Source organism: Natrix helvetica, assembly GCF_964273705.1.
Source record: "Natrix helvetica genome assembly, chromosome: 3".
NCBI lineage: Eukaryota > Metazoa > Chordata > Lepidosauria > Squamata > Natricidae > Natrix > Natrix helvetica.
Window position 1 is genome coordinate 178,493,079 of NC_138549.1, and position 27,438 is coordinate 178,520,516.

General features: G+C 45.9%; 1 protein-coding gene across 9 annotated transcripts in view; it reads left to right on the forward strand.

The window, feature by feature from the left end:
* The first annotated feature begins 4,269 nt into the window (after positions 1-4,269).
* Positions 4,270-27,438, forward strand: part of STAG3 (STAG3 cohesin complex component) — a 57,854-nt gene continuing 34,685 nt past the window's right edge. For 8 of the 9 annotated variants that reach the window (XM_081946225.1, XM_081946226.1, XM_081946223.1 and 5 more), the window contains exons 1-12: positions 4,270-4,726; positions 4,851-4,947; positions 5,044-5,120; positions 5,255-5,459; positions 5,549-5,700; positions 16,593-16,666; positions 16,749-16,872; positions 18,573-18,671; positions 23,445-23,524; positions 23,706-23,813; positions 23,964-24,066; positions 24,163-24,274. In XM_081946225.1, the coding sequence (XP_081802351.1) occupies positions 4,334-4,726; positions 4,851-4,947; positions 5,044-5,120; positions 5,255-5,459; positions 5,549-5,700; positions 16,593-16,666; positions 16,749-16,872; positions 18,573-18,671; positions 23,445-23,524; positions 23,706-23,813; positions 23,964-24,066; positions 24,163-24,274 (1,624 nt within the window). In that variant the 5' untranslated portion in view covers positions 4,270-4,333. The remainder of the gene's footprint in view (positions 4,727-4,850; positions 4,948-5,043; positions 5,121-5,254; positions 5,460-5,548; positions 5,701-16,592; positions 16,667-16,748; positions 16,873-18,572; positions 18,672-23,444; positions 23,525-23,705; positions 23,814-23,963; positions 24,067-24,162; positions 24,275-27,438) is intronic. The other variant, XM_081946228.1, reaches the window with a different exon arrangement.

A 27,438-nucleotide genomic window follows, 5' to 3' on the forward strand; every position in this document is an offset into this window, starting at 1 on the left:
GAACACGCCCCCCCCTTCCCCTTCCTTGGAGTTATTAATATTGGTGAAAAAAGGCCATCCCTTCATTGCCTCTCCTCCTTGTGGCCGAGTGTGTGAGCCCCCCCCTCCCCTTTCTCCTCCATGAGTGGCTTCCCCTCGCCTGTTGCAAGACCTCCGGTGAGGAAAGCGGTCAGCCAGTGAGGACATGCCCCTCCTCAGCCGCCTGTCCCTGCCTTGCTTCTCTTCCCTCTCCCAGGGCCGCAGAGCGCCGGCTGTACCCCTGCCAAGTGGCTGCCAGATGCTCCTGCAGCTGCTTGTGGCTTCCTGACGGGTTGTGCAAGGAGGCCAGGTCCTTTCCCCCTCCTTCAGCAGCTCAGAAGACTTCTGGGAAGAAGGGGCCTCTCTCTCAGCCTGGCCTTTCTGTGGAATGGAAAGAAAGAAAGAAAGAAAGAAAGAAAGAAAGAAAGAAAGAAGAAAGAAAGAAAGAAAGAAAGAAAGAAAGAAAGAAAGAAAGAAAGAAAGAAAGAAAGAAAGAAAGAAAGAGGGGATGTGCAGCCTTCCTTGACCATCAGCCCGAGGGCCCCTGCAGAAACACGTGGCTCAAGGGCTGCTCCAAGATGTACTCAAGGCTTTGAGGCAAAGCTGGGTGTGTGCGGCTGGGGATGATGGGAGTGGTTGTCACACACATGGAGGAAGACACTGTGTGGGAGCAATGACCTAGGCAGTTAGCCTGCTCTTCACTTGGGGGAATGCTGCCCGGGCCGCTCACCTGCCTTCTCTCCTGGCAGGCAGGTCACACAGTCCTCCAGCGTGTCCGGGACTGGCACCTGGAGGCCACGGGCGATGCAAGAGGCTGCACCATCACAGGCCAGGAGGGCAGGGTTAGCCAGGCGTGGAAGGGCAGCCAAGCCCACAGCAGGAGTGCTGCAGAACCAGGGTGCGTCTGTCTCATGCCCAGGAGAAGAGTCTGTGGGGAAGGGAGGCAGGCTGGACCAGAAGTGGCCGACCCTCTCCAGGTGGACATGGGGAGCGGCTGCCTCCCACCTGCAGGATGGGTTGCCCCAAAAAGAGTTTGGGGGGCTTGCTAGGATTTTGAGATTCCTTCCTTGATTAAATGCCATCAGTTAAAATCCACCTATAATATATGTGAATCTTGAATTATTTTTTGTGTGCCGGTACGCATCTCTTTGCATTTAATGTAAGTCCTCCAGTTGCCTCCTCAGCCAATTGGGGAGCCCCTGAAGGAGCTCTTGCAGGGGGGCCAAGCTCTGCAGGGGGGCGCCTGGCCCCTCCATCCCCTTCAGAGCTCCTCTCTGCAGGTGACATGCTAAGCGTCTCTCCAGCTGAAAAACCACCTTTGCTCCCCTCTGTGTCATGGTTCCGGGAGCACCAGCCTCCTCTTTATCCTTTGGGGACCGAGTGGGCTCGCGTGCCTTTGTGGAGGGTGTTGGAGGAGCACCCCAGCCTGCTGCAGCGGGTCCCACCTATCCCTGTCCTATCACCAGGCTGCCAGAACCAGTGCACGAAAGGCTCCCTGGTGGGCTGGGATGCATTCTGGTTGAAGGGATGGAAGCCCCGGGGTTCTTAGGAGGCTCTCCTGGACTTGGAAAGATGGCAGAGAGATCAGAAGGGGTCACCCCGACAACAGGCTGAATTTCAGGCGGGCCTCCTTCACCGTGCCTCCGGTTGTCTGAGCCTGCCAGCCTCCTCCTCCCTTCTCCGTCAAGAGGCGAGGAATCCTTCTGGGCTGGCCATGCTGAGCCAGCCACCTCCGGGTGGGAGGCATTACCCTCACTCCCACTCCCGCTCGGTGGAGCGGTGGAGCCGCACAGGCCAGCAGGCTCAGGCTGCAGATGGAGAGGGAGGGTGTGTGTGTGCCAGGTGCCGCTTAAGCCGAGCTGACTCTGAGTAGGGCTGCATTGCGGTGGGGGAGGCAAAGGCATCCGGGGCCCTCCAGGGCTGCTGCTGGCTGGAATGCTGCCCAGTGATTGTGGCCGGTGGCCTCAGGCCACTCACCTGGCTTCTCTCCTGGCAGGCACGTCACACTCTTGCAGCTTGTCCAGGACTGGCACCTGGAGGCCACGGGCCTTAGGCAGACGGCCTCCCCAGATCTTTGCAGAGCCGACGCTCCACTGCCTGCGCTGGCAAAATTACCTGTAGGTCTTGGGTCAAGACAACCGGGGCACAAATGAATGCACGCCTTGCAAGAGGCGGGAGGGTCCCTTCCAGGTAGTGGCAACCATGTCAAAAACACCCCAGGCAAGACGTTTGCAAGGAGGCTGACTGTCCCATGCCTCAGAGCCACACAAGTCATCATTAGCGAGAAGAATACGAAGGAAATGCTGTTTCACCTGAATTTCTTGAAGGCAAAGTCTTGTATTACAGCAGCCAAAAGGTTTTGCCAGCACCAGGGATTTCCTCTCTTTCCCAAGGACTTCTCAAAAGTGACCAGACCGGTGTGGTTACAGCTCTGCTCTGTCTGGCTCAACACAGCCACCTAACATCGGGGGTGGGGTGCCTCCGCCTGGCGGCCCCCCTGCAGCAAGCTCCTTCCAGAGCTCTTCTGATGCCCGAGACTAAGGATGTTGTTTAGTCAAATCCCTCCTTGTGTTTGTTCAAGTTGTCCTGCTTTGCTCGCAGGGCCCGTGTTCCCACTGGCATTTTGGCAGCCTTCCCTGAAGTGTCAACTGTACCGAACATTTAGCTGCTTATAAACCAATCCCGGCTGTGCCAGGGAAAGAGCCGGCAAGGCCCTGTGAAGAGAAGGGGCGGCTGTTCGGGAGAGGTCCCACCTCCTCCGCGCACTCCCTGCACCCTGGAGACTCACCCTCTACCCATTCAACAAGACCGGGCATGGACAGAAGGCTAATGGGTTAGGCACCTCACTTTAGGTTATGGATTTCTGAAAGATGGGCATGCTCCCGCAATAGAAAGCCAAGGTTCTTGGTGGCTGCGGCAGAGACCCTGTGGACAGAGAGGCGGGGAGCTGACTTGTGAGTAACCAACAGCAAACCCCGGACTCTCCAAAGATGTGGAAAACCTCCTTTCCCTGTCCATTGAGCATCCAGGGCAGAGAGTGTTGATGACCAAGAGGGACTTCTTGGTGCTTCAGCAGTCCAAACCAAGAACTCAGTCCAGAGATAGCTGGACCTGGGGGCGGCAGCGGGAGGCTCGTCCTCCTGCCCTCCCACAAAGCCTCCTAAAGCCTCAGCTGTGGGCACGTGCTCTGCCTCTGCCCTCCTCCTCCTCCTCCTGTGCATAAGGCTTCCCAGGGTGAGGAGCCATTCCTCTTCTCTGCCAGGGCAGTGAGCTTACTCCTACAGGAGGGTGGGTGGGTGAGTTTGGGGGGGGGGGTTCTTGGCAAGGCCCTCTTCCCTCCAGCCCCTCCTCCAGCCCCCACCCCTGTCCATCTTCAGAGCAGCCCTTATGCTGCTTAGTAAGCGCTGAGTCTGCAGGCGCTAATCCTCCAGCTCTTACTCACAAGAAGTGGTGCTCTTTCCCCTTCAAACCAGTGGCACATACAGAACAATCAAAACACATCATTCCCAGGGGAGAAAGAGTCAAAGATGACCACAACCAGTGTGTGATCCAGTGTGTTGTGCAAATCCAGTCCTCAGCCTGGAACCTGGAGTTTCCACAACCCAAGATGAGGACTAAAGATTTTTTTGCATTTGCAACTCACAGACAGATTTAAAGCTGATAAGTATGACTTCAATCATGATAAAACCTTTGATCGCCACATTAGATCTTGAGTCTCTGGAAAAAGTGCAGAGAAGAGCAACCAAGATGATGAGGGGACTGGAGGCTAAAACACACCAAGAACGGCTGCTAGAACGGGGCATGTCTAGTTTAGTGAAGAGAAGGACCAGGGGAGACGCCATAGCTACCTTCCAGTATTTGAGGGGCTGCCACAAAGAAGGCGGGGGTGGGCATGAGGTCAGGACAGGAAGCAATGGATAGAAACTAATCAAGGAGAAAAGCAACCTAGAAATAAGGTGAAATTTCCCGACAGTGAGAACAATTAATCAGTGGAACAGAAGTTGCCTCCAGAAACTGAGACCCCGCTCAAGATGCCCCCCCCCCCCGAAACCCCCTCTGGAGATTCCGGTGACCTCCCCCTCGCCTTTGGAGGGGCCTTTGCCCAGCCCTCTGCGAGGGTCGACGGAGCCGCCCCTTACACCCCCCCCCCGCCCTTTGGCAGAAGGGAAGCGCCGCTGGAGGAGAGCCCCGCCCCGCCAGCGCATGCGCAGGTCGGGAGGGCCCGCATGCCCGGCAGGTGTCGGCCTCGCCCTCGCGCGCCGGAGTCACGTGACGCGGCCGTTGAGTTGGCGTTCCCCTCAGGCCGTTTCCCGCCATGTCCCCGCCGTCGATGGCGCTCAGGCGCCGGCCCGCCCGGTCTCGCTCTCCGGCCGCCTCCTCCTCCTCCTCCGCTGAGAGCGCGGCGGCGGAGTCGGGCGAGCTGTGGCGAAGCGCGGGCTGGGACTCGGGCAGCGACGTCGAGGCGGAGGGGGCGGTCGGACGGCGCGCTAAGCGGCCGGTCCGGCGCCGCGGCTCCCCGGTAGGCAGGCGGGTGGCAGGGCGAGGGCGGTGGCGACGAACACAACCCGGGGTGACTGACGGCGGCTCTGCCTCCTCCCGCCCGGCGCAGGTGCCGAAGCGGGCGAGGCCGCGAGCGTCAGGCGAGGCCGGATCCGCCGGCGGCTTGGGCCTCTTCGAGGCGCTGAAGGCGGGCAGGAGCGCCCTGGAGGTGAGACGTGGCCGCGCCCGCCCTCCTCTCCCTTCCCTCTCGGGGGGCGGCGGCGGCGGTCCGAGCGGCCTCCCCCGCCCTCCGTCTCGAGCCTTGTCCTCCCGTCGCCGCTTCCCCCACGCAGCCCGTGGTGGACGAATGGCTGGAGGGCTACCAGGAGGACCGGGCCCGGGGCTTCGTGGAGCTGGTGAACTTCGTGGTGCGCTCCTGCGGTTGCAGAGGTGAGGAGGAGCCGGTCCTGGGGCTGGGTGGGGGGGCTGCCTATGGGTGGTGGAGGATGAATCTGCCTTTCCCCCCTTTTTATTTTGACTGGGCAGGCGCCGTGACTCTGGAGATGCTCGGCCGCCTGCAGAACTCGGAGATCATCAAAGGCCTGACCGAAACCTTTGAGGAGGTGAGAGAGAGCCCCAGACTCAGGGTTGGAAGTGGCCGAGAGGCTCCCGGTGGAGGGAATGGGTGGCAGACACACACACCCCATTGACTCTGATAGATCTTCCTCTCCTCCCCCCCCCACGCCCCCAATGCCAGGATTCAGCCGAGTACCCGTTGTTGCTGAACACTCCCACATGGCGACGTTTCCGTGCAGGATTCTGTGAGTTCATAGCGGTGCTTGTGCACCGTACCCAGCATAACGTTGTTTATGATGAATACTTGATGGACAGTCTCATTGCCTTCCTGACTGGCCTGTCTGATTCTCAAGTGCGTGCGTTCCGTCATACCAGCACCCTGGCAGGTAGGACAGCAATTGGGGCAAAAGAGGCCACTGTGGCTTTCCTGGTGCTTGCGAATTCCTGTGCTGTGTGGTCCTTTCTTCCATTCCAGCTATGAAGCTGATGACGGCCTTGGTGCACGTGGCATTGAGTGTAAGCTTGCAGAAAGACAATGCTCAGCGACAATATGAGACTGAGCGGGCCAAAGGACTCGGCTGCTGGGCCCCGGGGAAGCTGGAAGGGCTGTTGGAGAAACATAAGGAGGTGAGTATCTGACTGGGAACCTGATAAGAAAGCAACTTTTTAGCTGTACCTTGTTCAGTCACAGACTCATAAAGTTAAGGGGTGCCTCAAAGACCATCCAGTACAGCATCCACTATAGCATTTCTGATAAATAAACATATAACAATGCCTATATTTGATGATTTTTGCCAAAGGAAGAACGCTGTCATGTGGCAGTCTGCTCAACTTTTTTACATTTTGTATAATAAAATAGTTGTACCTAATGTTTAATTTGGAATTTTTAATTCACCGGTTTTAGTCCCATCCTCTCAGGAAAAAGTGTGTGCGTTTCTTTTGAATTTCAACTTTTCAGGTATTTGAAGAGTGCTCTTACATTTTCTTTTATGTGAGGTAAAATACCCAGTTCCTTTAACAATTTATTAAAGAACTTCTTTGGCTGCATCTTGTTGCTTAGCGTCAAAAGACCTCTGCGGTCATTAATCCCTAATTATTGTGCAAGATCCACTAAATCATTTCAGATAGACGACCATCCAGCCTCTCATTGCTGCTTGCGGCAGCCTGTTCCATTGACTTGACAGCTCTTACCCTGAGGAACTACCTTCTGATATCTAACAATTTTTTTCTTCATATAGTGTTAACTCATTGGCCCTGGTCCTGCCTTCCAGGGCAATAAAGAACATGTCAGTTCTGTCATCTCTCTGAAACTTTTCAGGTGTTGGAAGACTGCTATCAGATGGTTCTCTTCAATAGGCTATGTATACCCTCAAAAGACTTGGCTCCTGGTTCATTCACAATCTTGGTAGCCCGGAACTGGACACAGGCTTGCAAACAGGGTGTGACCATTTGGGGCAAGATAGAGTAGAACAGTTCTTCCCATTGTCTCAGCTTTGTGTACCTATTAATGCGTCCCAAGGTAGATTTACCTGTTTAGAAGTTACACTGCCATCTCACGTTTGATATGCAGTAGACAAGGACGCTAAATCCCTTTCCCATGTCCTACTACCAAGCCAGGTTTTTCCCCCCATTAAATAACTACAGTGTTTAGTGCTGTTGCTCAAGTCTGTGGAGCTTTTTTTCAATCTTCCATCTAAATTATTAGCCATATTTCCCAACTTTGTGTTGGCTACAGACTTCATAAATTAGCTTCCTCCAACAAGTTACTAATAATTAGTATTCAATGCCACAGAGCCAAGAAGAGAGGTTCTCCAAAGATGATCTCCTTCATGCATCAAAGGGGCATTAAGAAGATTATTAGAGAGTTTTAATAAATTTTACAAATATATCCCCTCCACCCCGATCCCACCCTGCCTCCAACCCTCCCTCCCCCCAACCTCCCAGAGCAAAATACAGGGTATAAACATTTAACAATCATACGCTAACATAAGCTAACTAACTTTAACATCTTCCTCCTCTTGTACTTTAACTCTTCTTTTGTTAAGCTAACTTTAGATAAATTATACAAATCCTTGTTCTTATACCAATCCTTGTTCTTTCACTCATAAGCTAATTGGAATTTCTTAGTCCGATATTTATTTTGAATATATTCAATCCATCTTCTCGTTTCCAACTTGCATTTCTCATCTGAATGGTCCTTGAGATACGCTGAGATTTTGCCCATCTCTGCTAAGTTTACCACTTTTAACGTCCATTCTTGAATAGTAGGCAACTCTTCCTTCTTCCAGTACTGCGCCACCAGCAATCTTGATGCCGTTGTTAAATTCAGAATCAAATTAGTCTCTATAACTGTACAGTCTGTAATTATCCCTAACAAGAACAGCTGGGGAGTGAACTTTATCCTCTTTTTAAGAATATTTTGAGTAATCCACCATATTTTTATCCAAAATGCTTTAACTTTTTTGCAAGTCCACCATATATGGTAATACGTAGCATCAGCACAGTCACATCTCCAACATTTAGGTTGTAAATTTGGATACATAAGATGATCTTATCGACACCATCACAAAAAGACCAAAACGCCTCACTAGCGATCAACACCTAGATGAACAGAGATTAACACCAAGGTTAACTCCAAAATCAAAAAGCAAACAATACTCCAAGCCAGTGAACAGTAAACGTCCCAACCCAGGAACCACTATGACCACTCCCAGCCCCACTGACAGAGCAAGCCACCGGGATATAAATTGAGAGTAAACGGCACTCTACTAACACTGATGATGTTATGTAGTTCGGTAATGAAACATCTGCAAAGAGATCACCAAGCTTGGAGAGCATCAAGGACCTCTCTTCAACCCTGAGCTACAGGTATTCTCCATTGGTGCTACATATTGACGTCAGATGCTCCAGAATTTACGCAGATAGGAGAAATGTGCACGTAGGCATTCTTTCACGAAGGAGCAACTATTCTTGCTGCATGAATACCTACAGCAGCATGCTCTACCCACCAGTGTCAGACACAAACCTCCAATAAACTGCGCAGCTGGGTGGAAAATAGCCCAAGAAAGAGGGTGAAAAATGATGCGACTTATGATTGCAGATGCAAACCTTAGATTAAACAAATATCAGCATACCATGGCAAATCTGAAGGATAGCTGGAGCAGACCGTCACACCAGGGCACATAGAAAGGCTGGCCACCACCACCAAGACTTTTTCTCAGAGGTATGATGGAAAACGGAAAATCAAACTACAAACCAAACTACTCAAATCTCAGAATCAAAGAGGCAGCAGAGCCCGAATGGGTGGTCAAAATGTCCAGATGACCATTATCCACTGCAGTACACAATATCCTACAGAGAACCTCAAGTATAACACAGATAATGCTATTCAGCCAGAATTCTTCGCATCCTCAGAAGAAACATTTAGAACCACAGGACTTCCCACAGAGACGCAAGAAAGCATCTGACAAACTATCATGCCACAGGCCAGATGTAGAACAAAAGCAGCAGAGGCAGAGCAGCCCTCAAAAACCTAAGAAAGGACCAGAGTATCATCATCCTACCAGCAGGCAAAAGTCAAATTATGGTTATCGTGGACAGATCACAATATATACAAAAATGAAAGAATGACCAGAAGACAAACTTATATCCCAGAGAACACCAATCTAATACAGAAACATGACAACCAAATCAAGAGAACTCTCAGTGACCTCACCTTGAAAGGTTACATTATCAAAGAGGAACAGAGACAGAGGAAAAGCAGTGGACCCTCCCATCCTTTTGTGGATGCCCCAAAACACAAACTGGGCAAAGCTCTCTTTTCAATTGTATCATTAATGGGGATCCCAACAATATCACAAAAGAACAAAAAATGGGGGGCACTTCACAGGGGGAAGCGAATACTCCGTCAGCTTCCCACTCAATGTCTCAAAAGAATCAAAGATGAGGCAGTAGTTGAGAATGAAGTCGTGGTCTCATTTGATGTCACAGCCCTTTTCACATCCATCGACCCACAATTAGCCACAGAATCCATGAAAGTCCTGCTCCACAGCAACTCCAGCCCAACCAAATGCACCAAGATTGAAACAACCATAATCATGAATATTACCAACCTCTTGCTCAACCATTCATACTTTCGATGGGTAAATATATCATCAAGTAAAAGGAATTTCTGTGGGATCCCCATTTTCAGGATTCGTAGTGGAGACTGTAATGCAACATCTGGAATCGATAGCACTCTTGCATGCACAACCCAAACTGGATCTGGTTTGTGGATTTATTTATTTAGGGAATTTATATTGCCGCCTATTCGCACATGGCGACACAAAGTGGCTTACAGAATATAAAACCCCATATAAAAACAATAAAATTAATAAAAGAAGTCATATAAATTAATATACTGAAATCAGCCCCCGCCCCGGCGACAGCACCTCACACGAACCATTTAATGGGCTCCATCCCATTCTGGGTTCCCCAGGCCCGCTAGCAGAACCAGGTCTTCAGTGCCTTCCGGAAGAGTGCTAAAGTGGAGCCATTCTAATCCCTCGGGATGATGTTCAAGAGAGAGGGGGCCACCATAGAGAAGGCCCTTCTGGGTCCCACCAGGTGTATCTCCTTAGAGGATGGGACTTGCAACATTCCCTGCCTCCGTGCTCTGATGGTTCGGGTTGGGTATGACCGGCAAGAGATGGTCCCTCAGAAAAACCTGGTCCCAAGCTATGAACGGCTTTAAAGGTGAGAAACGACATCTTGAATTGCACCCGGAAGCAAATCAGCTGCTGTTACAGCTCCTGCAGGAGAGGTGATACATGTGCACACCGGGGTCTGCACAAAACCATGATGACTCCTTTGTCATAATTAAAAGAGACACTAGAGAACATACATAAAACCATCAACATCTTTAAAGGAATAAAATTCACAACAGAAGAAAACAACATGCTCCTTTTCCTGGATATCCTCATCAGCAGAGACAGCGATGCCAAATGAGGAACACAAGTTTATCGCAAAACCACCCACACCAACTGAGTGTTCCATTACCAGAGCAACAAACCACCCACCCACAAGAGAAGCTGTGTCAGAACGCTACAGATAATCCTTGAATTATGACTGCAATTGAGCCCGAAATTTCCATTGCTAAACAACACAGTTGTTAAGTGAATCACTGCAGTGGTTAAGTTAGCAACATGGTTGTTAAGTGAATTTAGCTTCCCCATTGCCTTCGCTTATTAGAAGGCTGCAAAAGGATCACATGACCCCAGGGCACTGCAACCGTTAAAAATACTTGCCAGTTGCAAAGCGTCCAAATTTTGATCATGTCAGCATGGGGCTACTGCAATAACCGTACGTGTTAAAAAAATGGTCATAAGTTACTTCAATGCTCTGTAACTTTGAATGGTCACTAAACAAATGGTTATAAATCAGGGTCTACCTCCAGTTGGATGAGCAGAAAAACACTAGCAATCTTGAACATCAGAAAAAAAACATCTATACAACATCTTACAAAATGGATATCCATGCAAGTTGATGAAAAAGTGCCGGACCACTCAACCCAGTATAGCACAATCAATATAAGCCATGAAAAGGACATGCATTATGTGGACATTAAGAAGATAAGAGTTCATCTTATCAAGATCATCAAAAAAGACCAAAAGCTCCTCACCAGCAATCAACATCCAGACGAATAGCAATTAACTCCCAAGATTAATATTAGATCAAGAAGTAAACAGCACCCTAATCCTGCTAATAGTAAACAGCCCAACCAAGGAACCACCGATGGAGCAAGCCACCAGCATATAAAAGAAGGGCAAACCTCACTTCTTACTAGCACTGGTGATGTGGTAGTGAAACTGCAAGAAAAGAAGCTTGGCACCAAGGACCTCTCATTTCAACCCTGAGCTACAAATATTCTCCACCAGAGTTCATCTTGCACAATTTGTGAGAATCCATGCTGACTGCTTTTAATTGTGGCATGGCTCTCCAAGCATTTCATCACCTGTTTTGAGAGCTTTGCTAAATATACACATCATGATGACAGGATCTGTAGCTTCCTGGGCGCTCCTCCCTATTTTGGTTTTATAAAAGGTTGGACCAATTCATGGAAATCACGAGGATCCGTTCTAGTCTTGGTAGCAGCAGGACTGGCTCTGAAGCCCATCTGCTGGGAGATTAGTAGGCTTTCTTGTGTGGTTGGTTGGCCACTTTGAGAACGGACTGCCAGACTAGGAGGTCCGGGGTTCCAATCCTGAAGGGTATAGCTTATATTCTTAAGGGAATGGTTTTGTTCTGCTCTGATCTGATCTGGGACCTCTCTGGTCCTTTAGGAATTTTTGATAATTACTGAGAATAGTTTTGTGATCACCACTGCTGGTTCCTTCTGTGCATTGGGAGGCAATCCATCTTATCCTGAAGCATAAATTGAGTGGAATTAACTAAGCCATTCCTTTTTTATATTAAATGTTTTAAATAGGTTTTACAATTATCACCCCCCTTACCCTTCCCTCTTCCCACCCTCCCTCCCCCTGACCTCCCAAAGCAAAATACAGGATATAAACATTTAACAACCATACGCTAACATAAGCTAACTAATTTTAACATGTTACTACTCTGGTGCTTTAACTGCCCCTTTATTAAACTAGCTTTGAATAAATTGTAGCATTCCTTATGCCTTCATTCATAAGCTAACAAAAATTTTTTAGTCCGCTATTTGTTTTGAATATAATAAATCCATCTTCTCCGGTCCAGCTTGTACTTCTCATCTGAGTGGTCCTTCAGATATGCTGAAATTTTGGCCATCTCTGCTAAGTTTACTACTTTTAACGTCCATTTTTGGATAGTGGGCAACTCTTCCTTCTTCCAATATTGCGCCACCAACAATCTTGCTGTCGTCGTTAGGTTCAAAATCAAATTAGTCTCTATAACAGTACAATCTGAAACTATACCTAACAAAAACAACTGGGGTGTGAACTTTATCCTCTTTTTCAGAATATTTTGAATAACCCACCATATTTTTATCCAAAATGCTTTAACTTTTTTACAAGTCCACCAAATATGGTAGTACGTGGCACCAACACAGTCACATCTCCAACATTTAGATTGTAGATTCGGATACATACAGGCTAGTCTTTTTGGATCTAAATGCCATCTGTACAACATCTTGTAAAAATTCTCTCTCAAGTTCTGAGCTTATGGAAATTTTACATTTCTTACCCAAATCTCTTCCCATGTTTCCATCATTATTGGTTCTTCAAAGTTTTGTGCCCATTTTATCATACAATCTTTTAACTAATTCTGTTTCTGAGTCTATTTCTATCAATACATTATACAACCTTTTTATGTGCATTTGACCCTGGTCCCTAATTTGTTTTATCAAGTTATCCTCATTTTGGATAATACCAGATTTCTGGTTTTTTTCCATCTAGCCTGTAACTGACCATACTGAAATCAGGTTTGAATTACCCTTTCGTCTCTTAATGCATTCAAAGATTTTAACTGTAGTACACCTCTATCCATACTAAGAAGTTCTGCATATGTAGTTAAATCTTGTTTTTGTTCTATACTTATGTTCTCGATAGCGTGTCTGGGCACCCCCCAAAGCCATTCCTATCCTTTTCTGGTCTATCCTAGGAGGAGTCTGGTAGCACATTTACAAATTAACTTGGTTAACCATGCAGGTCATTAAGTGAGGATTTCACATGACCGTGAATTCTGACTTACTGCCAGCTTCCTCATTGACTCTGCTTTGAGGAAGTTGGCAGGGAGTCTTGGAAGTCAGGACCCTGTGATTGTGGCTCATAACAACTTTGTAATTGTGAACTAACCCCAAGAACCTGGATCGCAGCCATGCGATTGCAGGGGCACTATGATAGCCAGAACTCCAAGGACCCATCACGACTTCATATTTTTCAGTGCCATCACAAGTTTGAATCGTCTCTGAAGCGTTGTAGCCTGAAGACCGCCTGTAGCCTCGGTGGAGAAGCAGTTAATGAGACTGATTAGGAGCAGGAGCAGCTCCTGCTATGCAGTGGCCGCTTGGGATCAGGACTCAGTTATGGCAACCACTTGGCTCCCTCAAATGGAGATGCAAAGTGGTGGCCTGGTGCCTGTGACCAGCCCTGACCTAGGTCTGCTCTCCAGATGCACAGGGTAGGGATCTTCCGCGGTGAAAGTGCTTGGATGTGTTTTTCCTAACTCTTCCTCAAATTACGGATTCTACTCTTGGAACCCCCATCCAGCTGCCGAGCAGCATCGCTAGGGTCCTCTGCTAGGGTCCTCTGGGCAATTACCGTATTTTTCGGAGTATAAAACACCAAGATTTTGAAGAGGTAAATTAAAAAAAAAAGTGCAGATCTCCCAAACCCTCTGCACACCTCATTTTTTGTGAAAAACAGGGCATGCAGAGAGTTTGAGAGGCCTGCAAAGTGCTCCTGGGGGCTGGGGGGGGGGGCGACAAAAACTCACGAAAATGGGCCCGGTTTTTGCCCAAAAGGCATGCGTAGCCTGTTTTTCGCTTGTTTTTGCCCTCCCTAGCCCCCAGGAGCAATTTGCAGGCCTCCCAAATCTTCTGCACGTCCATTTTTGTGAAGTGGGCGGGGTTTCTGGAGGCCAAAAATGCTGTATTCACTGTATAAAATGCATCCAGATTTTCACCCTCTTTTGGGGGAAAAAGGTGTGTCTTATACTCTGAAAAATACAGTAGTAGTGTGCCTTTGGGATGCGGTCCGTTACTCTATGCGATATCAGATTGTGGTGATAGAGAAATAACTGTAAATAAGCATATAAATGATCAGATTCCAGATGGATAACCAAAGACTAATCTGGATGGTATTGGAACAGATTACTCAGCAATAGGTTTGCAAGCACGTAGAAAAGAATATATATTACTTGACAGGAACTTGTGTAAGTGCAAAAGATTTCCTCTTTTTTTGGAGAGAGAGAGAGAATGACCATTTTATTTGAAGTGAATGAGTTCAACACTGTATCAGGAGTTTAGCAAAGCATTCAATAAAAGTTTTCCCTCAGATCCAAATAGAAGATTTAGCTTGGGAAAAATAGTTGTAATCTCTTTAGTGACAATTATGCGGCTGGGAGCATAAGCCTTCAACTTTTATTATATAATAAATATTTTTAAAGGGAAGATTAAAAAAATACAATAATATAAAATGAGGAGAAAAAGAATAGAATAGAATTCAATTCTTTAATGGCCAAGTGTGATTGGACATACAAGGAATTTGTCTTTGGTGCATATGTTCTCAGTGTACATAAAAAGACAAGATACATTCATCAAGAATCTTAAGGTACAACACTCAATGATAGTCATAGGGTACAAATAAGCAATCAGGAAACCATATCAATATAAATTGTAAGGATTCAAGCAACAAAGTTACAGTCCTGCAGTCATAAGTGGGAGGAGAATGGGTGATAGGAACGATGAGAATAGTAATAGTAATGCAGACTTAGTGAATGGATTTGACAGTGGTGAGGGAATTATTTGTTTAGCAGAGTGATAGTGTTCGGGAAAAGGCTGTTCTTGTGTCTAGTTGTCTTGGTGTGCAGTGCTCTATAGTGTCGTTTTGAGGGTAGAAGTTGAAACAACTTATGTCCAAGTGGTGTGTAAATATTTTCATGGCCTTCTTTTTGACTCGTGCAGTGTACAGGTCCTCACTGGAAGGCAGGTTGGTAGCAGTTGTTTTTTTCTGCAGTTCTAATTGTCCTCTGACGTCTGTGTCTGTCTTGTTGGGTTGCAGAACCAAACCAGATAGTTACAGAGGTGCAGAGGACAGACTTAATAATTCCTCTGTAGGAATCAGCAGCTCCTTGGGCAGTTTGAGCTTCCTGAATTGGCGCAGAAAGAACATTCTTTGTTGTGCTTTTTTGATGACGTTTTTGATGTTAAGTATCCATTTTAGGTCTTGAGATATTATAGAACCTAGAAATTTGAAGGTCTCTACTGTTGTTACTGTGTTGTCTAGTATTGTAAGAGGTGATAGTATGGGAGGGTTTCTCCTAAAGTCTACCACAATTTCTACGGGTTTGAGTGTGTTCAGTTCCAGATTGTTCCAGTCGCACCACAAGGCTAGTTGTTCAACCTCCCGTCTGTAGGCGGTCTCATCACTGTTGTATCATCCGCAAACCAGTAGTTTAAAAGATGGATCGTTTAAGATGCAGTCATTAGTATAGAGAGAAGAGAAGTGGAGAGCGCACAGCCCTGGGGGGCTCCTGTGCTAATTGTACAGGTATTTGATGTGATTTTGCCTAGGTTCACCTGCTGCTTCCTATCTGTTAGGAATCTTGTGATCCACTTACAAGTGTGTTCAGGTACCACGAAGAGAAATTTAAGATAAAAGTGCAAGAAAGGAAAAAAAGTAAAAGTAAACAAAAAGAAACAAAGAAGTAGCTTCTAATATTCTTTACAGTAGCTTTTAAGTACAATTCTAAATTTACTTCTTTCCCTAAAGTTACGTGATTCCCTTTCGCTAAACTATTTTGTCTAATCATCAAAAATATAAATCATGAATTCATGATTCTTCATGATTCATGAATTTTTTCTGTTTCGTGCAAAAAGCTCATAAAGGGTGTCCAGAGAACAACAAATACAGATACTGCCTTTTCTCGATCAAAAAAAAAGTGAATTTATCTATCTAGCAAATTATTTAGCAAATTCCATAATTTTCACCAACCATTGTGGGTTATGCCATATCTTTCCATACAATAATCTCATTGCAGTTACATACAGAAACAGTTCCATGACTTTTTTTCCAAGTGTTTGTCCAATCTCCAAATAAAAACCTCTGGTCTCAATTGTATATACATCTTTAACATCTTATAAATCAGTATCTGTATTCGCAACCAAAATTTTCTAGTTTTTTTATACATCCAGCAAACATGACAAAATGTCCCTTCACATTTCCAACCTAAATTTGAAGTGCCTTTATTCATTCTAGATAATGTATCTGGTGACATATATCAATACATCATTTTATAAAAAATATTTTTAAGATTATAGTGTAAATTTCAATTGAGCGCTGTGCTGGCCTTGTGAGGAAGAATGTATTGAGAGTTCAATCCTAGGTAGTGGCAGATGTTTCTCTCTCCTAGGGCTCAGAAAAAAAAATATCTGCCAACTCCACATAGGCTTCAGGAAGGGCATCTGACCAGTAAATGCTCAGTTCCATCCAGTTGCCCTGACTCTACCCTGAATTAAAGGATTATAGGGTCATAAAAAGGGAGTTTTTAGTGTAAATTTCAATTCTTTTAGCCACATAGTTCCCATTGTTTCATCTGTATATTAAGCAAAATGTTCAGCCCATTTTATCCTACATTTTTTCACTTGTTCCTTTTCTCTTTCAAATCCCAATATGTTTATATGTTTTAGCAATTGTATGTTCAGCATTGATACCCAATTTTCTTTTGAACTCAGTCTTACAGCATTCAAAACCATACATCTAAATCTTTCTAATAATTATAAACAAGGCAACCATTGATGGCTATTATCTCTCTGCCAGCAGTTCATCTGTTTTTAGTTCCAGGAGAAGCAAGAAGAGCTGGAGACCTTGATGAATGCTCTTTTCAAAGGAGTTTTTGTTCACCGCTATCGGTGAGTGATATCAGGGCACGGCTGAAAGGAGCAGGCTTAGGATCTGGACACTGATTGCTGTCCCGGTTCTTTGCTTTCCAAGGGACCTCATACCTGAAATCCGTGCTATTTGCATTGGAGAGATGGGTCAGTGGATACAGCATTACACCACTTCCTTCCTAACTGATGGTTACCTCAAGTACATTGGCTGGACTCTGCATGACAAGGTGGGTCTCCAGGGCATTTGCAGAAAATGCATTTGAAGGGCATTCAGGAATTAAAAGTTTATGCAAGATATTTAAGGCACCCTTGTTAACTTACTTCATGTTTCCAGGATCATGAGCCCATCTGCTTATTTGAACAGAGCTATGCAAAACATTTGAACAAGATGCTTTGTAACATACTAGAGAAGTGTCCATAGCAGTTGTTTTTAAAGTGCTAAAGCAGCCACAACTTCTTTCAACACATGCACTTCTTCAAAATATGCTCCCAGCTATCTCTGCTTTGCCAAAGACATGGCTGCCTTAATGATTTGAAAGGGTGTTTTACATGTGCTCTTTGCATATTGTGAAGGATCTTTTTCAGATGGTCTGCACAGCTACATGGTCGCCATCCTCTAAGATTGTTGGTGCTAATTCAATACAGTTGGATGTTTCGTAGTGGCATTGATGCCCACTCCTTTTTACACTGACAAGAAGAAATTCTTGGGGTTGGCAGCGATAGTTAATTCTTCCTTGTCCATTTTCCCAGACACCTGTTCAGCCCTTCAACATGAGCAGTTATGCCTTTTGCATATGGAGAGAAGTGATGTTGCCAGCTATCCTAGTTGTATTAATAACTGATGCAGGAAGGATGAGTTAGCACTGTTGTGGTCTTTAATGTGGTCTTTAATGACCATAAGTGGGAGATCTGAGATGGTGGTCACTGAGCGAAGTGATCACATGGCATCTCACTTTAACAACCACTTTGCTCTACAGGGAGCACTACCTGTACAGCATGATTTGGTTCTGTTTCTCATTCTAAAGCTGTTCATGGCTTGGTCCTGGTGGCCTTAAAGCTATCTTCCTCATCTTTGAGTCAGCAAGGAATGTTCTGTATCCCATTCCCCTCATCTGGAAGTGGAAGGGTTAGAGTCTTAGAAGTATACCTCTTGCAGTCACATTCTTAAGGAACGGTGTATCCTATTAGAGTAAGGGTGACCTCCTTCCTATTCATACTTAGAAGAAAACACAATTATATTTACCAGGATTATGGATCTTAATGTTTATTGGGTGTGTTTAGGAAAAGGCCATGTATTCATTTGTCTGAAAGGCTTTAATTTGAATTTCTGTACTAAGTAGAGGACCAGGCTTAATGGCCTATATAGGTGGTTCCAGTTTTATGGGCCTTTTTACTGTATATTAATTTATATATCGGGCTTGTTACACAACACACCCATTCTATGTATTGATTGTGATGATTAAGAATGAAGTTGAAACAGATGAGGACTTTTCCTAACATTGAAATCCCTTCAGGATTGAATGTAGAGATAAAAAATTTCATTGCCCCTGGTGGAGAGCTGTCTATCACCTTCTACCCATTATTCTCCCTTTTCCTGGTCTTGCAGTAACAGGGCTGTTACTCTGTGTAGTGCATTCTCTGGTAGTAAAGAACAACATTCCCATTTAGGTTGTTATGTTCTCTCAATCTTTGCTTCTTAAGGGTCAAATGTCTCTCGATTGGACAGTTTCCAATTTCTGACCATTTTTGTTGCCCTTGCCATTTTCTGAACCTGATGCTGGCTGGGTTACTTGTCAGAGCTGACAAATGCAAATTCAGTACAAAAGGAAAGACTTGGTGTTATTCATCATTCTTTGCGGTTTTTAGACATTATTTGATTGTGGGCTTTAAGAAATCAAATAGCCTGACAATGGGCTTTGTCTTGCAGCAGGGGGAGGTCCGACTTGGTTGCCTACTTGCACTGCAGGGCTTGTATTGCAGCCCAGAGACTGCCTCGCAGATGGAGCTTTTCACCAGTCGCTTTAAGGTAAACAGCCGTAATATGTCCCATTAGCTGTGACGAGCAGACCCAGCTTGAAAAGGTGGCAGGAGTTTTATTAATGGGATAGGTCCCTCTGTCCTTAGTTTCTCTTTGTATACTCTGGAAACATCTACTTTTCTCCTTGCTGCTCACTCATCCCAGGTTCATGAGCGAGAATCCTCTAAAAGCTGTTGGGAGTTGGGCAATATATAAATTAAGTAACTAACTAACAAAAGCTTTCAGAAATAAACCAGACAACCTGTAACCTCTTGGGTCACGCTTTCAGACATATTTCCGTACCTGAACAGGGAATCAGAATGGCCACAGGTGGGAGTGAGGAACTACTTTTGACCTTCCTTCCAGCTTCCCCATTAAGTTTCCTTATGGGAAGCTGGCATAGAACTTCACAAATCTTCCTTTCTTTCCTTCCCCCTCCCTCCTTTCTTCTTTGCCTTCTTCCTTCTCTCCCTCCATCATTCTGTCATTATTTATCCTCCCACCCTCATCTTTCTTTTCCTCCTCACCTTCCCTTTCCTTCGCTCCCTCAAATTGCTGCCGACATCCCTATTTACTTTGCTAGTGGGAAGCTTGCAGGGAGGGTCAGTGGGAAAGCCAGCAGAAAGTCCCAAGGCCAACAGGCAGGTAAGTGGCTGCAGCTGGGTGGGAGGGGGAGTGAAGGGGGTGCCATGGCTCAAGTCAGGAAAGATATCTGTGGATGCACAAGGGATGCCATATGGGGGAAGAATGCCTGGGGAGGTGCGAGAGATGCTATGTAGGACAGGTCGGGGGAACAGCTGGGGGGGGCAGCATAGGGCAAGAAGAATGCACGGGGGATGCGGAGGGGATGCGTGAATCCAGTCCCCGGAATGGGCTGCTTAGTAGTGTGTAAGAGGTGCCATGCAGGTCGGGGATGGTATGGGTTGGGAAGTGTGTGTCTGTACGCACTCCAAAGGTGCTGAATGGGTTGGGAAAGGTGCACAGATTGGGGACGGTGTGGGGTAGTGCGCAAGAGATGGATTGGGGAAGGCGTGCAGGGGGAGAAGACGTGGGGGAGCAGCACAGATGAGAGTGCGGGGGGGATTGGCAGGGGTCAGGAATGGTATGGGTTTTTTTTCTCCACTCCCTTCCCCCCCCCCCCCCCCCCCCTTCTAGTAGACAGGTAAGTGACTATTGCTGGGTGGGAGAGAGCAAGAAAGTTGTAATTGGGTTGGAGCCAACCTAATCGTGAATAAAACAGTTCTGTGATAGGAATATTTGTTATCTACAACCCAGGAATAAAGAGTGGATCAGGCTGTAAAAACTGTAAAATAAACATATACAATCACAGATGCAGTTTAAGCATAGCACTTGGGCCAGTAAGGCATTTGACAAAGCAGACTGCAACTTACTTCTTGGTAAGTTAGAAAAATGTGGGATAGATAGCATCAACTACCAGATGGATTTGTAACTGGCTGACCAGCCACACTCAACACGTGGGAGACGGATTAAGGCATACAGAAAACAATTACTTAAATGTATGGCTGCTAAAGGCGGTTCATAAGGTGAATCACCTCATGAATCATAAGGTGTACTTAGTTTTTCACACATGGCTTCTCGACATGGTATAATACGTCATATGTTGTTCATCCGAGATTGTATTTGCCTATTTTTAAGAACAAGTAAGAACCAGTTGATTTTTGCTATGTCCTGGATACATAGAACCATAGAACTCAAAGCCTGCTGTCAGGGTTCCAAATAGCATCCTCAATAAAATAAGAATTCAAGGCAAGAGATTCCTCAAAACAATTTATTAAAAGAGCCACGATGGCACATCTGGGAAAACCTGAATCTGAAAACTTGCAGGTTTTCCCCTCCAAGTTGAAAGTTCAAGATCCTGCCCAACACCCACAGGTCCATCCCATGGTCCAATCAGTCATTGCCCCGAAAGAAGATTCCTCCCATCCACATCCATCTAGGGGCAGGGACTGGGCAACCTTGACTTTCTGAGAAAGAATGTTACATTGGCTACACATCTCCCAAGCTCCATACCATTCCCCCCCTCCCCATACCATTGTTTGAAATGTGGCAGACTTGAGGCCCTATACCATGATGGCTTCCAAGCCTGACAACTGCAACATGCTCTCCATGGGGCTGCCTTGAAGACCATCCAGAAGCTGCAGCTGCTCCAGAATAAAATTCACCCTAGTTATTGTACAGTGCTACCTGAGCTGAACTGGTTGCCAGGTGTTTGTAGGTGCAGCTCTTTAAAGCCCTGTAGGAGGGTATAGGACCAATCCTCCCTGGGGACATCTGCCCACCCCCCATTAGATCACATGGGTCCCTTCCCTGAAATGTTAGTAACCTGATAGGATCTTGCAGATGTTCCTCTCAGTGACTCCTACCCCATTCCCTCCATGCCATTCCTTTGGAATCACCTGAGGGATCTCCTACCTTTTAGCTTTGTGGAAGGCTGTGAAGGCTCAGCTGTTCCCCCAAGCATTGGGCCGGATTGGGGGGGGGGGATGAGCTGAGGGACTGGACTGGCACCTAAGGTATTCTTCATCTTGGCTTTTATTGATCATTGGGTAACTCTCCTGGAATCACTATAGAAGGCAGGCAGCCACGCACTTTGGTAAAGAAAAACATGACTGTGTATAGTGTAATCTATCCTTCATGTGCTTATTTTATTACAACTAAGCATTCCATATAAATAGTTAGAACAATTAATCAGTGGAACAGCTTGCCTCCAGAAGTTGTGAATGCCCCAACACTGGAAGTCTTTAAGAAGATGTTGGATTGCCATTTGTCTGAAATCGTATAGGGTTTCCTGTCGAGGCAGGGGGTTGGACTAGAAGACCTCCAAGGTCCCTTCCAACTCTGCTATTGTATTAATACCTTTACTTGTAGGTGTATTTTTTAAAATAATACAGATACGCTCAAATCAACTGCATCATCATTTCAAAGCAGTCTGCTGTTGGTCAGCATGTTAGCACTTAGAACCATGTTTCTTAAGGTTTTTGAAAAAGTTGTAATTGGAGATAAGATTTATGATCACAATTGGAAATGAAATTTCCATTGTATGTTGGTACGGTCATAAAACAACTCATCATGTGACAATCCAATTTTACCATCATTTTTACTGTAGTAATTAAGCAAATCAGCACGATTGATCGCTCAGCTTGTCCAATTGTGATTTGTTGTCTGAAACCACCTGGGAAGGTCACAAATGATCCTGTGACCGCTGGAGGTTTTAATTGGTTGTAAAAGTGAGCAAGTTGCCAAATGCCCAAATTGCCATCATGATTGCATGGTTGCTATGATGATTGTAAGTGCAAAGACAGGTTGTAAATTTTTTTTGAGGCCGTCATAACTTTGAGCCATTGTTAAACAAACGAGCTGACGACTGCCTGTATCTTGGAGATGTCTGTAACAATGGCATAGAGGAGGAGTGTCAAACCTGCGGACCAGATGCATCATGCGCTGGCCACGCCCACCCCCAGTTTGGCAAAGGGGGAAAAAGTTGCGATACGTCATGTGACGACAACATGATGCCAGGAGTTTGTCACTTGTAGTGTAGAGCATAGCATGTACAACAGGTAATAGTAATAGAGTAGTATAGAGTACAGGTAATCCTTGACTTATTACAGGTCGTTTAGTGACTGTTCAAAGTTACAACAGCACTGAAAAAGTGATTTATGACCGTTTTTCACAGTTACAACTGTTGCAACATCCCCACAAACAAGATCAAAATTCAGACCCTTGGCAACTGGGTCATATTGATGACGGTCGCAGTGTCCAGGGTCGTGTCATTCTCTTTTGCAACCTCCTGAGAAGCAGAGTCAATGGCGAAGACAAATTCAGTTAACCAGGTTTCTTAACTAATCAACTGCAGTGATTCACTTAGCAACTGTGGCAAGAAAGATTGTAAAATGGGGCAAAGCTCAACAAATGTCTCACGTCACAACAGAAATGCTGGGCTCAGTAGTGTTTCTAAATCAAGGACTACCTGTATAGTATAAACATTGTAGTAATAGTAACTGAATAGTACTATTATGGTAGTAACTGTATAGGGATTGCAAGGGAGGGGAATGTAAGAAGCTCCCACCACTTTCATGGGTTGGTTTTTACAGCACACAACTTCTCTCCTGACTCTTACAGGGGTCTCTCTCGGGTCGGTCTTATTTGGGTGCAGTTTTAGGCGAGAAGCCTCATCTCGGCTCTCTGTCTTGGTCAGAAATTGGAATTGTTGGGGTGATGGGTCACATCTGCTGAACTTTTGTGACCCTTACTTGGAAGTTTTCTAAGTTTCCCCTTTTTCTTTTCATTGCACAAGTGTAACTTAGCAACTTTAATTTTTGTAACTTGCATATTGTGATAACCAAACCATCACACTGTTACTGCATGCTAGGGCAATATAGAGTTAGTCGGGTTGCCTTTGAAGACAACTGGCACAGAGCATTGTGGCTAAATTATTTGTGGGGAAATCCATTCTTGTAGTATAATTATTTTGAAGTTGGTATAGTGGCTTCAGAAGACTTTCAGAAATGCTCAGGACAGCCCTGTTTTTGAGATGTCAAAATGAAGTACACTCTACACTCTCAGATAGACAACTTCGCATCTTAGCTGTGTCCCAAAAGGGACAATTTTGTTGTGGGGCAAATGGCCGCTTAACTAAAGAGCCAAAACTATTGGAGATAGAAGATGCAACACATTCTTTTATATTAACCATTCCTAAAAAGTGGGTGGTATTCTAGTTGGTATCCTCCCCCCACTCCTCCAGTACCTGTTTTTTTTCTGCAGGAACGGATTGTGTCCATGGTTCTGGATAAAGAGCCCCAAGTGGCAACGGAAGCTGTGAGGCTGCTTACTCTCATCCTGCAGTAAGTGATGCCAAGGGTAATCCGAAAACCCTGTTAGCATTCAAATTGCTCCTCAAATCCAATATTCTCTGCATAGACTGGCAGAGGGTCTTTTGTGTTTTGAGTCTGCCCTTTCTACCCTGACTTGGAAGTATTGAGGATTGGCGTATTTTATGTGCACTTAAGATTGGTCCCTGTGCAGGAATATGGACGGCGCACTCACTGATGCTGACTGTGAAAGGGTTTTCCCACTGGTTTATGCTTCCAGTCGCCCTGTAGCTGCTGCTGCAGGTGGATTTTTATACAGAAAGTGAGTATAGTTCTGTCCCCACCACCCACCCAATGCATCTCAGCATCCTGAGCAAGCACTCTGTTGTGCAAACGAATGCAATTTCCTGTTTCTTCTCAAAGATTTCTGACTTGGGCTCTGTTTCCTTATGAATGGTGGCTTGGCTTGTAGGTCCTTGGCACCCAAGGTGGACACCAGGGCAAAATCAGGGGACCACCAAGAGGGCACTCGTGTCTTCCTTCAATTGCTTTTGGTGTTCTTTATTGAAAGCGAGGTGAGTGAAACGTTTGAGCCACAAGGAGAAGGTGAAGAATCCCGGCAGCCCTTAGCCAGGCTGGTTTTAGTGCAGTGCTTTGTTCTCCACCCCCAGTTCCATGACCACGCCACCTACTTGGTCGATAGCCTGTGGGACTGTGCATCTGCCCTGCTGAAGGACTGGCCGGTGCTGACAGGCCTCCTGCTGGAGGAATGCTCCATAGAAGGTGAGCAGAGGTGGGTAGGTTTTGGCTCATATCAGCTGTTGGCTGCTAAATGAATGGGAAAAATGCGCCCTGTGACTACTTTAAAACCCACCCGGAATTCCGGGGATCACTCCCTGAGGATATCTGCCCGTAGACATATCCGGAAGTCAGCTGTGAAGTGCACAAGTGGCTGTTCTGTGACCGTGGGATGCTGTGACGATTATAAACAACCAAATTTTGGTGACATTATTGTAGGGATACTGCGACAGGTGTGTGTGTGAGGACTGGTTGTAAAGTGCTGTTGTAATTTGAACAGTCGCTAAACAGGGCAGTCATTAAGCAAGGACTACCTGTAATACCTCTCAAGATATTATTGGCCTTCCCTTGTAGGGATACTGCGACAGGTGTGTGTGTGAGGACTGGTTGTAAAGTGCTGTTGTAATTTGAACAGTCGCTAAAAGGGCAGTCATTAAGCAAGGACTACCTGTAATACTTCTCAAGATATTATTGGCCTTCCTATCAACAACATCACACTGGATCCATGTTGAATGTGATTGACCGGGATACCCTGATCTTCCCATGTTATTTGCCAAGAACATTCCTCATGAAAGTAATCGCAAGACTACTTAAAGCAGACCCGCCGTCCTCTTCTCATATTCCTTCTGTACTTTCCAGTTGAATCTGCTCTATGGTGGGGGTGGGGGCTCAAGGGATTTTTCTTAGAAAGATGACCAGCTAGAGGTCCCTTTCCCTTCTGAGAGAGGACCAACACAAGGAAGTTAAAACAGTGTTTCTTCTTGTACCATTACCAGTTGACTGCTCTCTTTGGGCTGCATCTACACATGGCTTTCTGTTCATTTCTCACTTCCCAAAGAAATCCTACTTCAGCGTAAGAGACTTCCTATAGCTCAGGATTGAACTGTGGAGTCCTTGGTGCTTTCAGAACTTGGTTGTTTGCTTGCAGAGGTTACATCACAACCAACTAACATCGGTGCTGGTGAGTGTGGGGTTTGCTCCAGTTAAAGCCCTCCAAAACACTGTAACTAAACCAATGGTCCCAGTAGTCCTGCAACATACAGTGTAAGGACTGTAGCAGCCGCTATATAGACAGACAGGCAGAAAACAGGCAAATCATATCCATGAGCAAAAGCCAGCATTTGGAAGACATGATTAAAATTTCTTAATCCTAGCATGCATATGGACAGCAGCCACATTATCACCCAGGAGGGAAAGCAGCCTAGACCAAACCAAATCCAAAAGTGCCAGGGAATTCCTGGAAACTTGGCATTTAGACAAATCAGTCATCAATAGATAACATAGAGATAAACCATATTTATACATCAGAGACAATAGAAAACTGTTCTGACCCCCCCCCCCTCTTCCCACACCAACACACACTCCGAGCCACAGATAAGTTACCAGATTTATTTACAGACAGACAGGTCCTTGGCAGCAATCCAACACAAATAACCCTCATAACAACTCGGCACTGATAAGCATTGGCAGCAATCCAGCCTGCCACGCTCACAAGACTGTACTCCCACATTAGTTCATGCGTTGACTTCTGCAAAAGGGCATGTGCACAAGCAGTCCTTTTATAGTCTGGAGAGGAGTCTAATTATCATCAGCTGAGTGCAATTATGTCCTGTAACTGCGCAATTGCTCCTGACGCCTATTAGCACGCCAGTAACGAGCATCCAACAACTCACTGCTGACGTCTAACTCACTATTCCTTGTCTCCTCCCACTGCTCCAAGGCATGACATCCCTTTGGCTTTCACCACTGCTCCATGTCTCAGGCGCCTCCTGGTGGTCAACCAGCCTCTCTGTTCCCTGCTTGGAGTCAGAACCCTGTCCAGGGTCCTCCACATCCTCCAGAGCCGACTCATAGGGACCCTCGCTGTCGGAGTCTGGTGGCAGCTCCAATGGCTCCTGCTGGGCCACAACAGAAAACCTAAGAAAGAAAGAAAGGCCAGAACACATGCTTTGCGGCAGCCAGCATCCCACAAACAAGGATTAACACCAGACAAACAAGCTGAAAACAGTAATCAAGGAATCACCCAGGAGAAAGCTACATCCCCGCCAACACTGGCAGGGCGAGCTACTGTATGATGGTAGTACCTCTGGGTGATGAAATGTCTGGAAGCAAACCACTAGGCTCAGAGTACCAAGGACTCTGATGATTTTTACTTCTTATGCAAGTTCTCATTCATTCTCAGCTTTAGCTTTTCTGACATGATTGCTATAGTTACTGGAAGTACTTTATGTTCTTTAGTTACGTTCCTCTTCATGCTGGGAAGAAATTGTGCATACTGCATTTTTGCTCTTTGGGTCATTGAGAAACATGATTGTAAGTGTTTGTAATTTCTATGTTTGTAATTTTAGCAATATACAGTAGAGGTTACAAATTGATTTAAGGAATTAGATCTGATAGAGTGCCTGAAAAACTATGGACAGAGTTCACAGCATTGTACAAGAGGTAGCAACTAAAACCACCCCAAAGAAAAAGAAATGCAAGAAAGCAAAATGTCTGTCTGAGGAAGCTTTGCAAATAGCTGAGGAAAGAAAGGAAGCAAAAGGCAAGGGAGAAAGAGAAAGATACACCTAATTGAATGCAGAATTCCAGAGAATAGCTAGAAGAGAGAAGAATGCCTTCTTAAATGAACAGTGCAAAGAAATAAAAGAAAACAATAGAATAGAAAGGACCAGAGATCTCTTCCAGAAAATTGGAGATATGAAAAGAATTTCTCCTATGATCGTGGAGACAGCAGCCAGACTGGGTTGCTCTGTCCAGTAACCAATTGGACTGAGTCTACACTGATGTCATCGAGCCCTGGTGACTCCTCCCAGTTTAGACTCAGTCCAACCTGGACTAGGAGTGAGAATTAATCTCTCCTCCAAATTTGGGCTTTTTTGTACTAATTGGCAATTTTTTCCAAATTCTTTTCTACTTGAAATGTTTCCCCCCATTTTTTCTTCTGCTATTTTGAGCGGGAGATTTGAATCTGCTTTCGAGGCTTCCTTCTCAGCCGTCTGATTGCCTGTGACCACGAGAACGCTACGGGACACCCTGCAATCTCAGTGAGACCTCCGGCCCCACGAGTTATGGCTCCGGGGCTCTTTAAAGAGGCGCTCCACACTTTTGGGCATTCGGATTCATCAGATAGCTGCGCAACCAACCCTTTT